This window comes from Pezoporus occidentalis, unplaced genomic scaffold (assembly GCF_034315485.1).
Source record: "Pezoporus occidentalis ecotype Australia unplaced genomic scaffold, CSIRO_AGI_Poc_V1 ctg431, whole genome shotgun sequence".
Classification (NCBI taxonomy): Eukaryota; Metazoa; Chordata; class Aves; order Psittaciformes; family Psittacidae; genus Pezoporus; species Pezoporus occidentalis.
In genome coordinates, this window is record NW_026915760.1 from 1,442 (window position 1) to 13,792 (window position 12,351).

At 54.8% G+C, this 12,351-nt stretch overlaps 1 protein-coding gene across 2 annotated transcripts; it reads right to left on the reverse strand.

Moving 5' to 3' along the window:
• Positions 1-320: 320 nt before the first annotated feature.
• On the reverse strand, positions 321-12,290 carry ZC3HC1 (zinc finger C3HC-type containing 1). 2 transcript variants are annotated; one of them, XM_062634631.1, is made up of 10 exons: positions 11,880-12,286; positions 10,362-10,473; positions 9,892-10,042; positions 7,716-7,799; positions 7,081-7,208; positions 5,648-5,805; positions 4,102-4,318; positions 3,019-3,228; positions 2,132-2,341; positions 321-780 (listed from the first exon to the last, which is right to left on the reverse strand). In XM_062634631.1, exons 1-10 carry the CDS (start codon positions 12,002-12,004, stop codon positions 712-714), a joined length of 1,464 nt encoding a protein of 487 aa, XP_062490615.1. In that variant the 5' UTR covers positions 12,005-12,286; the 3' UTR covers positions 321-711. The 2 variants fall into 2 exon arrangements, with proteins under 2 accessions (XP_062490615.1, XP_062490616.1); XM_062634632.1 differs by lacking the exon at positions 3,019-3,228 and having other exon boundaries at positions 11,880-12,290.
• Positions 12,291-12,351: the final 61 nt, after the last annotated feature.

Sequence of the window (12,351 nt, forward strand, 5' to 3'; positions counted from 1 at the left end):
AGGGTGCCCAGAGAAGCTGTGGCTGCCCCATCCCTGGCAGGCCTCAAGGGCAGGTTGGACACAGGGGCTTGGAGCAACTTGCTTTAGTGGAAGGCGTCCCTGCCCATGACAGGGGCTGGAGCTGGATGAGCTTTAAGGTCCTCTCCAACCCAAACCATTCTGATTCTACACATCAGGTATGGGAGACAGCAAAAGCACGAGTGGAAAACAGGAAAATGGGGCAATTAAACACTGATCCCACAAAGACAAGCATCCTGAGGGATACAGGAGCCACGTTCTGGGTCCAGAGCTCATCCCACCCCAGGAAGAAGCACTAAGAATAAAGAAAAAACAAAACTGAAATGTTTATTCCCACCTGGCATCACCTCCCTGTGCTGCTGGTGGTAGGTCACAGTTGGACAGGACCATCACCCTCAGGAGGTGACACATCTCCTTGTTCACCCCATGTGGCCACAGCACATCCTGGTTCTGGCTGCGACTATGGAAGCCCTCGGGGCCCAGGGCTCCAGCAGCAGTCTGTGAAGGCAGGGGGCTTCCAAGGCAGGCAGGCAGGGAGGAGGGGGCCCAGCAGCTGCTGTGGGCTGCATCTGGTGTGGAGGCTCCTCAGCATCCCCTTCCTCAGGACACGGATCTGCCATGGGAGCAGCCTGAAGCAGATCTCTGCCTGTCCGATGTGATGCTCCATGCCAGTTCCCAAAGGCAGAGGCCTGTTCAGGAGGAATTCATGCTCTCCCACTGCCGGAAAATGCGGAATACCTTGGAGGACTTCTCCAAGAGGCTCTGTGAGAGAGGGGAGCAAAGTGACAAGCAGAGGTTAAGGCACCACAACAGGAGCTGCAACTGCACCTGACCTGTCTACAAAGTACATGAGGAGAAAATCAAGTAGCAAAAAAAAAAAAAAATAAAAAATTCTGAAACACCCTAATTGCTGGCAAAACATCAATTTGCTCCTCTTCTTCATTAGCCCTATTTATCACAACCAGAGGGGAGAAGAGAAAGGAGACTGCAAGCAAGAAGAGAGCACAAGTGTGATGGGGAACAGCTGAGGGACCTGGGGGGTTCAGTCTGGAGAAGAGAAGGCTCAGGGGGGACCTGATGGCTCTCTACAACTGCCTGACAGGAGGATGGAGCCAGGAGGGGCTGGGCTCTGCTCCCAAGGAACAAGGGATGGGACAAGAGGAAACAGCCTCAAGCTGCACCAGGGCAGGTTTAGATGGAGCTGAGGAACAATTCCTGCCCCAGAGGGTGCTCAGGCATTGGAACAGGCTGCCCAGGGCAGGGCTGGAGTCACTGTCCCTGCGAGTGTTCACACGCTGTGGAGATGAGGCCTCAGTGCCATGGGTTAGTGGTGGCCTTGGCAGTGCTGGGAACGGTTGGACTGGATGAGCTTAAAGGGCTTTTCCAGCCTGGTTGATTCTACGATTCCAAGAAGCAGGATGGGATTCAAACCATCCCCTGCTCCTGGTGGGTCTCACACCTCTGACTTGCATCTGGTGCTACAGGACCTGCTGGTGCTTTCTCAGTCCACTGCACAGCCACAAGGGGCCACAACTCACACAAAGTTCCCAAGACAAATGCTGAAGCAGGACTGCTCCACTGGTCCTTGCAGCTCAGCCCCAAGCAAAGGAGGAGGAATCCAAGTGGCTAATAGAGCTTAGGGGGTCCAGCAAGGCAGCAGCAGGTACTGGCTGCTCCACAGCCATTTGGGGACAGGGGCCATGGCCTCAGCTCTGCCCCCCTGGCTCAGCAAACCCACCATGCAGCAGCCTGGGGCTGCAATCACAGTGTGTGCAGAGAGGGTCAGGAGCTCTTGATGGGGACGTGAAATGAAACTGGATCTTGGGCAGTGCTGATCTGCTGGGGAAAGGCTGTTATTTATAGCAGCCCTTGAGCAGATCTGAGCACAACATCGTTGTAATGGATGAGACCTGGCTGAGAGGCCACCAGCACAGACATAGGGGAAGCTGGGGCTCTGCAGAAGCAAACCTGGTCCTGGCCACCCAACTAGGTTTGCAATGAGCCCAAAGCAAGCCCATCTACCCTAAATTCACCCCATAAGCTTTCAGCGCTAGGCAAGGCTGGGGCAGTGTTCTAAGTGCTTGGGTATGGGACTGGGGTCCCTCAGGCTCACCACAGGCTCTGTCTCAGGCACTCTGTCACACTTCCTGGTGGCAAGGAGCATGTTCAGCACCACTCGCCAGCCTGGCTCTGCCTTTACAGGCTCCTTCTCCATGGGGGTCGTGGTATCCTCCAGGACTTCCCCTCTATCCACTGCATTCACCCAGGGACACCAGTCACGATGCTGAGAGCTGGGGTCAAAGAAGCTCCTCAAAGACATGTCCTACGTAGGGGAGGAAGAGAAAATGAATGAGGACAGTGACAGAATGGTTTAAAAACAGACTCCAGTGACATGATAAAACCCTCCCTGTGCCTAAACATCAGCCTGGGTCCTGTATCATAGAATCATAGAATGGCTTGGAAAGAACCTTAAGATCATCCAGTTCCAAAACCCCTGCCACAGGCAGGGACACCTCCCACTAGAGCAGCTTGCTCCAAGCCTCTGTGTCCAACCTGGCCTTGAACACTGCCAGGGATGGGGCAGCCACAGCTTCTCTGGGCACCCTGTGCCAGCGCCTCAGCACCCTCACAGGGAAGAATTTCTTCCCTACCTCCAACCTGAACTTCCCCTGTTTCAGTCCGAACCCATCACCCCTTGTCCTGTCACTCCAGTCCCTTATGAAGAGTCCCTCTCCAGCATCCTTGGAGCCCCCTTCAGACACTGACAGCTGCTCTGAGGTCTCCACACAGCTTCTCTTCTCCAGGCTCAACAGCCCCAGTGTTCTCAGCCTGTCTCCATACAGGAGGTGCTCCAGCCCCTGAGCATCCTCGTGGCATCCTCTGGACCTGCTCCAACAGCTCCATGTCCTTCTGATGTTGAAGACATCAAAACTGTATGAAGAGCACCCTGCCCAGATCCCTCTCAGCCCCACCAGACTCTCCCTGCCCCAGGTCACTCACTGAGCTGCTGGAAGAGCAGAGCCGTGTCCTCTTAGCTTTACGGAGGGGACTGGATGGCACCTCCATGCTCTCCCCCTGCCCCATGCTGCGCGTGATGGGGCGGCTTCTTGGGGTGGGACTGGGCACCTCCAACTCACTCCGGTCCGTGGGGATGGGAGAGTCCCAGCCCCGTGGTGGACGAGAGATTGCTGGGGATGGGCTCTTCTCTTGCTGCCAGTGGGGAAAGAACAGGGAATTAACAGAACTCCTCTGGTCGCCAGCATGTCCTCTGCTTGAAAGGGACAGGGGGGCCCTGCCCAGCACAAACAAGAGATCAAAGCCTTCTCAGACATTCTGGTAGGAGCCATCCCACCTTCTCTTAATACCATGGGCATTCGGATTTGTCTAGCTAGAAAGAGAATCAAAGAAGGGTTTGGGTTGGAAGGGACCTTAAAGCCCCTCCAGTTCCAAACCCCTGCCACAGGCAGGGACACCTTCCACTAGAGCAGCTTGCTCCAAGCCTCTGTGTCCAACCTGGCCTTGAACACTGCCAGGGCTGGGGCAGCCACAGCTTCTCTGGGCACCCTGTGCCAGTGCCTCAGCACCCTCACAGGGAAGAGCTTCTGTCTTATCTCCAACCTGAACTTCCTCTGTTTCACTTTGAACCCATCACCCCTTGTCCTATCACTATAGTCCATGATGAAGAGTCCCTCTCCAGCATCCTTGTAGCCCCCTTCAGATACTGGAACCTGCTCTGAGGTCCCCACACAGCTTCTTTTCTCCAGGCTCAGCAGTCCCAGTGTTCTCAGCCATATATGGGTGATACGGATATACCCCTGAGTCAGAGCACCTCAAGCTGAACAAGCCCCAGGATGCTAGCTGGAATGGCCCTTTTTGTGCCCTCCTACAGGAGGGCTGATGGAGAGGAGGACAGAAAGCAAAGGGCAAAGGCAGCAACAACCCATTTCTGTTGTACAATGGCTACAGCTGGAGACACAGGACTAGAATGAGCCTCTTTCAAGGCAAAAGGCACCCAAACTACATCAGCCTTGCCTCCGGTGTGCCCCTGTACCACCCAGACACCCTGAGCTCCCTGGGCTATACCTGCTCAGAGCCTGGCGGGAGCATGTCCTGGCTCCGTGTGAGCATCCTGCGCGGAGATGTGGGCAGGAGTGGGAAGCGCTCAGCGCCTCCGCTGCTGGGGCTGCAGGAGTCCAGCTCCAGCCCCACAGACTCCAGCTGGTGAAAGCTCCACAGTCCCACCTTCCTCATGCAGCGGGAGCAGGAGATCACCGAGAGGTGCACTGAGCCAGAGCCAGCACTGCAGGGACAGAGCCAAGGCAGGAGAGAAGGTCAGGGATGAATCTAGGCCCACAACCACAGCTTTCACAACAGATGCAGGTATTTGGCAGAACACGGGGATGGTTTCAGTTGCCAGCACATTTCAAGACATCAGTGCCCCTGGGTTGAGGCACAGACTCAGCTGCTTGTGCTAAGAAGTAAAAAAAAACATTAAACCCCATCCGTAGCATTGATTTAAACCAGCTTGTTTACACTTTGGCTTGCCATGGAGCAGGAGCACACCCAGGTATGGCACAACAGCCATGTCCCCATCCTCACTGGCCCAGCCACAGTGGTAGCATTGCTCTTTCTCAACATAAGCCCTTTCCCAGCCTGCACCATAAGAGCTCTCTTCACCTTCAGCAAGCTGCCTCAGGCCCGAACACTGTGGCTGTTCTGCTCACAGCTTTGGGAAGCTGAAAACCTTCAGGTCACAAACCTTCCCTCCCTTCCTGCAGGCCTGATGAGCAATGAAAGCGTTACTGAGGATGATATCACAGTGACTGACTTCAACATCTACATGAGCAACACAGGGGCAACCAGTAGCTTGGTTGTTTCAGGCTTTTTGCTATCTCAGAGAGACATCCATTTCAGGTTAGGGAGCTTTGCACTGGGGTTTCTGGAAGTCCATCAGTTTCTAACAGCTGGAGATTGTAAAACACTGAACTAGAAACAGAATGGTTTAGGTTGGAAGGGAGCTTAAAGCCCCTCCAGTTCCAACACCTGCCATGGGCAGGGACATCGTCCACTGGAGCAGGTTGCTCCAAGCCCCTGTGTCCAACCTGGCCTGGAACGCTGGCAGGGATGGGGCAGCCACAGCTTCTCTGGGCACCCTGTGCCAGCGCCTCAGCACCCTCACAGGGAAGAACTTCTGCCTTATCTCCAACATGAACTTCCCCTGTTTCACTTTGAACCCATCACCCCTTGTCCTATCACTACAGCCCCTGATGAAGAGTCCCTCTCCAGCATCCTTGTAGCCCCCTTCAGACACTGACAGCTGCTCTGAGGTCTCCACACAGCTTCTCTTCTCCAGGCTCAACAGCCCCAGTGTTCTCAGCCTGTCTCCATACAGGAGGTGCTCCAGCCCCTGATCATCCTCGTGGCCTCCTATGGACTTGCTCCAACAGCTCCATGTCCTTATGCTGAGGACACCAGAACTGCACAGTGCTGCAAGTGGGGTCTCACAGAGCAGAGCAGAGGGGCATATCGGGGATACTGAGCATTTCACAGGAGGAACAGCCACATCCTTCCAGCCTCTCACTGGTTTCTGCAGCCTCCACTTCAGCACCAGTCCTACAGCACCACTCACCTGCAAGTCCAGCCACACAGAGCCAGGATGCAGGCAGGAACCTGCACTTGCAGGGTTTCTGAGGCAAACTTCACTGGTGGTTTCTCTCCCTCTGTTTTGTGCTCCAGTTCCTCCCCGATCAGCTGGAGGAGCAGGCTGATCCTCTCCTCTGTCAAGGACTGTGGGGCAGAGAAAGGGGGCAGAGCTGAGGCAGCCTGATGAAATCTGCTGCTTCTACTCACAGATCATGTCCTACATGGAGGAGAATCCCTTTGTCTCTCCTAAAACAGCTGGAGAGCCAACACTTCACTCTGGTTAATAGGCAAAACAGTGTGATGGCTTCCTCTTGCCTTGTGTCCATCTGACTCTCCCCATTGTGTGTCCCTGTTCAAGCACATTCCTCACCCATCCCTCCTATCCCAGGGAGGCAGCAGGGGCTGTGTTTGCTTTTCCTCAGGCAAACCATGAGCACTTCTGGGGCCACTCCTGAGACACAGCAAGAAAAGAGAGTCCGCAAAGGCTCAGTCAGGCTCCAGCCTTGCTGCTGGGGAGTTAGATGTGGAGATGACATACATCCATTGGCTTTATGCGGCTCCTCTTCAGAGGGCTCTGATGGGTTTCATAGCTCAGCCAGCCCATAAAATATCCTGAATGGATGAAGAGTTCCCCAGTTCCCACATGGCTTCTTGCTGCTGAGAGCCATCTGCTTCCCAGCAAGCAAGTGCCCAAGAAGCCAGACTTGGCTGGAGTAGAGCAGGGCCTGGCCAGGTCCCTACGAGAAGGCAATCCCACACCTGCTCCTAGCTGTACCTACACTTCAGCTTTGTGTGTCAGAGCTCCTGCTCTTCCCTCCTGCCTGCTGAGCCCCCCCATACCACACTCCCTGGACTCCTTCACCTTCATGGGCTTCTGCCTGTACCTCTGCTCCATGGCAGCCTTTGGCACCCCAAACTCCTGATCCCACCTAATACAATGACTGTCGCCAGTCTTGTGGGATCCCAGTTAAAGGGCTGCCACAGATCATGGAGTGCTTAGATACAACAAACAGGAATGAGGGCTGTCAGGGAGAGCTCCTCTCCCTAAGGAGCCTGTGGGACCCCAAACCACTTTTGCCAGGCACCAAAGAGCACCACACACACTGGGAAAGGTGCAGAATGGGAACCTGACACTACAGCCCACCTCCCATTGTGGTGATGTGAGCCCATTGTGCCTGCACTGGTCAGAGAGAAGAAGGCTTTCCAAGCACTCTTTTCCATGCTTCCAGAGATACCAGGTGAAACCACCATGGTGAGAACACACAAGGAGAAAGCCATGGTGATGGCAGACCACTCACATATACAAGTCTCAGGTTTTAATCTCTCCACTCTTTCAGTCTAGGTTTGCACAGCACAGGGGTGCCTAGCACCCTCACAGGGGACCTGAATGCACCCAGAGCAGGGTAGATGGGAACTCACCATATTCTTCACGTCTTCTGGTCTGAGGGAGGGCAGCTGCAGCTCCAGCTGACACAGGCTCTGGAAGCGCTCCAGGAAGTCCTGGAGAAGGGCTCTGGGCTCATCCACCAGCAACATGGCAAAGCGGTCTGGTGAGAGCAAATATGGAAAGCCTGAGCTGTGCCATCAGCATTCCCACCACCTCCTGATCCCACAGGACAAGAGAGATGAGCCCAGGTCTCCCCATAGCAGCCTCCTGGCTTTTAAAAGAGAAGCTGAGCCCTTTCCCTTTGCAACCACCCTTGCAGTATAGCTCTGAAGATGAGCTCTATGACCCCATGAGCACCCTGTGTCATGCAGACCCCCCTGTACCCTCCCAGTTACAACCCTAAAAGCATTTTAACTGCCCTAGAGGCACACAAGGGTTAAGAGAGGATGGGTCCAGCCCAGCTATGGCTCAGTTTGCTGAGGCTGCTCAAAGACACTGCTTTGCTATTGTATGTTTTATTGTCCCCATAAGGAAAAAGAGGACTGTGATGACACTGCTTTGACAGCCTGAAGAGTAACTGTAATTCTTACAAAGAATGACAAGAGCAGTGACAGAAAGGGAGGAAAAAGAAGGGAATAATAGTGGACATGGGCTCTGAGACACCAACCTGGGCACGGACTGTCTGGCCAGAAGCAGAACTTCTCATGAGCAGCGCACAAGGCCTTCTTCAGCTCCACGCAGCGCTCCTTATCTGCAAGGCAAAGCTCATGTCTACTCCCCTGCAGAGCCATCCCCTCAGGGAATGGTTGGAAAAAACAAACCAGGAGAGGAAGGCACCAGGCTATGAGGGCTTCCCTGCTCCTCCTGGGTGATGGATACAACCTGAGGCTGCAGGTTGCAGAGCCTGAAGTTCTCTTCAGACTCATCTGCCTCCCACCAAGAAGAGCTGTTCCACTTCCAGCCTCCCTGCAGGAAACCACAGAGCAGTGGTTCCTGTGGCAGTAAAGTCAAGCTGGCTCAAGGGGTTACCTCCTCCACAACAGGCATCACCAGAGCAATTCCACCTCCCTGCAGCCAAAATCCCTTCCCGTTCCCAGGCACAGCAGCCACGGAGCAGGAGAGCCAGCCACATTGCACAGCAGTGCAGTGGAAGCAGCTCAGACGATGGGCACAAGGACCAGCTGCTTTAGCCAGTTTTACCTCTTAGGTCTGCTACCAGTCCTTAGCTAATTCTCCTGACCCCTTCATTCTTGCTGTAGGACCCAAATCACATCCATGTCTGGAAATCAAGCATCCCCCCAAAATATTTCATATTTAAACTTACACCTTTCTGAAACAAATAATTAATTTTTAAATGTATTTTCAAGCCTTCAACCTCTGATTATTGTTTCCCTAAACCAGTGTGATCAACAACAGAATCATCAGGCCAAGGTTTACTGTGAAAAGATAGCCTGAACAAACACAGGTCAATATGCAGAGTGAGCCAAAACAAAGTGCTCGTGCAGCTCCCATTACACATGGCCCAGGCTGCATTTGTTAAACAGCAGGGATCTGCTCTCTGCTACCTTCCAGATAACAAGAACTGGGACTTGCAGTCTAGGAAGATGGGAAGTGGAGGTGACTTTTACTTACAGAGGGACAACAGACATCTTTCTGCAGAGGGCAGAAGCAGGTAAAGGAAAGTGAAGGTCTGGGCATATGATAAACCACAGGCTTTATTATCACTACCCTGCGGCTTAGGAGCATTCCATGGAGGCTGGAGCTCCTGCTGCTCTCCCAGCCCCATGTTGTCCAACATAGGAGACACAGGAGCTCTTACTGCTCATTACTTGTACATTATAGTGTCAGGACAGGCCAGTGCTCCGCAGACACGGGAAGGAAACTGGTGCTGGGCCTGGGCAGGGAGCTCAGTGAGGGCAACACAAAGGGGAGGTTTACTGCTGTTAGTACAAGTAGATCATAGAACGGTTTGGATTGGCAAGGACCTTAAGCTCATGAAGTTCCAACCCACTGCCATGGGCAGGGACACCTTCCACTAGAGCAGGTTGCTCCAAGCCCCATCCAACCTGGTCTTGAAATACTATTTAACATCTGGTTAGCCAGTTGGACTAGATGATCATTGCAGATCCTTCCCAACTGGAGCTATTCTATCCGAAGTCATCTCTGACAATGGAGGCAGAAAGTTTTACCACTTCCTCACAAACTAAAGGAAATTTATTCAACTTGTGCTTTATTTTGATAAACAAGCAACCAGCACATCCCATGACAAGAAAGACACTACAAGGGAGACACTGAGGTGCTAGAGCAGGGCCAGAGAAGAGCAACGGAGCTGGTGCAGGGCCTGGAGCACAAGTGTGATGGGGAAGGGCTGAGGGACCTGGGGGGTTCAGTCTGGAGAAGAGAAGGCTCAGGGGGGACCTGATGGCTCTCTACAACTGCTTGACAGGAGGATGGAGCCAGGAGGGGCTGGGCTCTGCTCCCAAGGAACAAGGGATGGGACAAGAGGAAACAGCCTCAAGCTGCACCAGGGCAGGTTTAGATGGAGCTGAGGAACAATTCCTTCCCCAGAGGGTGCTCAGGCATTGGAACAGGCTGCCCAGGGCAGGGCTGGAGTCACCGTCCCTGCAAGTGTTCACACGCTGTGGAGACGAGGCCTCAGTGCCATGGGTTAGTGGCGGCCTTGGCAGTGCTGGGAACGGTTGGGCTGAATGAGCTTAAAGGGCTTTTCCAGCCTGGCTGATTCTATGACAAGACTCCAGAAATCATTTATTCACACGATGATGTGCGTACACCCCCAAACCCCACAGCCCAACCCCATACCCATGAGGCACCAGCATACATACACTTGTTGAAGTCAAATGCGAGCTGCAGGCTCATGCAGAGGAAGGCCTGGCAGCTGGAGCACTTCAGCATGTCACACTCCACATTGACCCAGCCATACCTGGCACAAACCAGGGGAGACAGCTCGTGAGGCTTGCCTGCCCACTTCAATGGGTGCTCACGTTAAGGATAAAACCCAGTAAGTGGATTGACCAGGCAGAGCTTTGGCCAGGGTTTATTTGGGCAAAGAAAAGCTTCCAAGAAGATGAAGTCTGCAGAGAAACCACAGGAAAGGTGGCAGCAAAGGAGTGCCCCATCCCCGGTAGTGTTCAAGGCCAGGCTGGACGGGGCCTGAAGCAACCTGCTCTAGTGGAAGGTGTCCCTGCTCATCGCAGGGCAGTTGGAACTGGATGTGCTTTAAGGTCTCTTCCACCTCAAACCATTATATGAAGCAGGGTGGGGACGGCTGGAAGCTCAGCATCAGAAAGGATATGGTGAATGTTTCCACTCTGCTGAAGTAGGCTTCCTTGCTGGCAGACTCCAAGGAGAGAGCATCCTTTTCAGAAGATCCATTAGCTGATTCTGACCAGTTGGACATGTCCTTCCTGAAAGGAACAGTAAAGTCAGCAAGTGAAGCATCTGCACTGTGCTGGGAACACCCCATTCATAGGAAATGCACAAACCACTTTCTAACTTCTCATCCTGCAAAACCTTTTCTCCAGAGCTCCTAATCCCCAACTTTCAATTACTTTAATCCCAGTCTGGTTTGTATTGGAAGGGACCTTGAAGCTCATCCAGTCCCAACCCCCTGCCACGGGCAGGGACACCTTCCACTAAAGCAGCTTGCTCCAAGCCCCTGTGTCCAACCTGCCTTTGAACACTGCCAGGGATGGGGCAGCCACAGCTTCTCTGGGCACCCTGTGCCAGCGCCTCAGCACCCTCACAGGGAAGAGCTTCTGCCTAAGAGCTCATCTCAGTCTCCCCTCTGGCAGGTTAAAGCCATTCCCCTTCTCCTGTCCCTACAGGCCCTTGTCCAAACCCCTCCTCCAGGTCTTTTGTAGCCCCTTTAGGCACTGGAGCTGCTCTGAGGTCTCCCTGGAATAATAAATCCATTTTAAAAGCAGTGCAGCAAGCATTAAAAAAATTAAACATTCCACAATGATCAACAGCAGCAGGTAGGGATTGCTAGTGACAAGTAGATGACTAGAACTTCTGAGCCTGGCAAAGCCAGACTGACAACTGCAGCCTGTCTCTGACACTGGGGCTGCTCCCAAGCTCCCAACACCAGCATCCATGGCTGGAACACCATCCCTGTCGCAAGCCCTGCCCTTTGGCCTCTCTTTAACACTCCTCCATGCACCAAAATCCAAGGCTAGTTGGTTCAAGAATGAACAGTGCCTCTGACAGTGGCCACAGCTGCTTGGCCTCAGCGAGATACCCTCAAAGCTCTGCCACCCATTGCCTGTCAGTGCCTTCCAGACTCCCCAGGGCCCACCTCTGTGCCACCCCGCGGTGCAGCCACACACTCTTTGGGTCAGCGACCCCACACTTACCCCGTTCAGCTCGCTCATACTGCAGGGATATTCGTACTTTACCGGTCATTTACTGCCCCTGTCCTCCCAGCGCTGCCTCCTACTGCCCACTACTGCCTTCCAGTGTCACAGCACCTTAATTCGCACTCCTGCCTCCCCACACATCTTACCCTCCCTCCCAATTCCCCGTATCGCCTCCCAGCGCCACGCACTTTCCAGCCTTCCCCTCCCCGCGCTTCCCAGTCCCTCCCAGCCCCCTTTTCTCTCATTGCCAGCCCCATAACACCTCCCAATGGCCACCAGCGCTCTCCATCACCCCACAGTGACTCCAGCCCCATCCCAGGACCCTTCAGCATCTCCCATCGCCCCCCCCCAGTAACCCCGAGTGCTCCCGCCCCCCCACCCCCGCCGGTGCCATCCGGCCGGGCCGCCCCCCCCCCCCACGCCCCGGTACCACCCAGCCCCGCCGCTCCCCTCACCCTTCGGGGCCGGCGCCCTCCGCAGCGATCCCACCGCCGATGAGGTCGCGGATCTGCTGCGGGGTGACCGCGGGCGGCCTGCTCCGGGCCCCCGCCGCCGCCGCCTCGGCGCTGGGCGCCGCCATCTTGGTCCCTCAGTACCTCACGGCCCGGGGAGGGGGGGCAGGAAACGCGGCCTCACAGCAGCGTTCCGGCGCCGCCGCGGGGCTCGCCATGCCCGCACACAGCTTCCGCACGGCCCCCTCGTCCCCACGGAGGGCTAACGGAGCGCTGCCGCCTCCACCGCGGGGCCCCGCGTCCCGCCGCAGCCGCTTCACCCCCGTTGCAAGCTCCCACTTTCGTCGCTCTGTTGCTCCAGCCTGCCCCCGCGGCGGCTCGATCGATCAGCTCAGCACCCACAACAACTGCGTTCTCGCCTGGATTTCCCCCACTTGCCAATAAGACCGCTTTTCATAGGTAGCGGAGGAAGAAG

Coding starts and splice junctions, on each gene's coding strand:
- ZC3HC1 (XM_062634631.1), bottom strand. CDS start 12,004: ATGGCGGCGCCCAGCGCCGAGGCGGCGGCGGCGGGGGCCCGGAGCAGG. Junction 10,043..10,361: donor GCAGAGTGGAAACATTCACC/ATATCCTTTCTG, acceptor TAACGTGAGCAC/CCATTGAAGTGGGCAGGCAA. Junction 7,209..7,715: donor GCCAGACAGTCCGTGCCCAG/GTTGGTGTCTCA, acceptor TGCTCTCACCAG/ACCGCTTTGCCATGTTGCTG.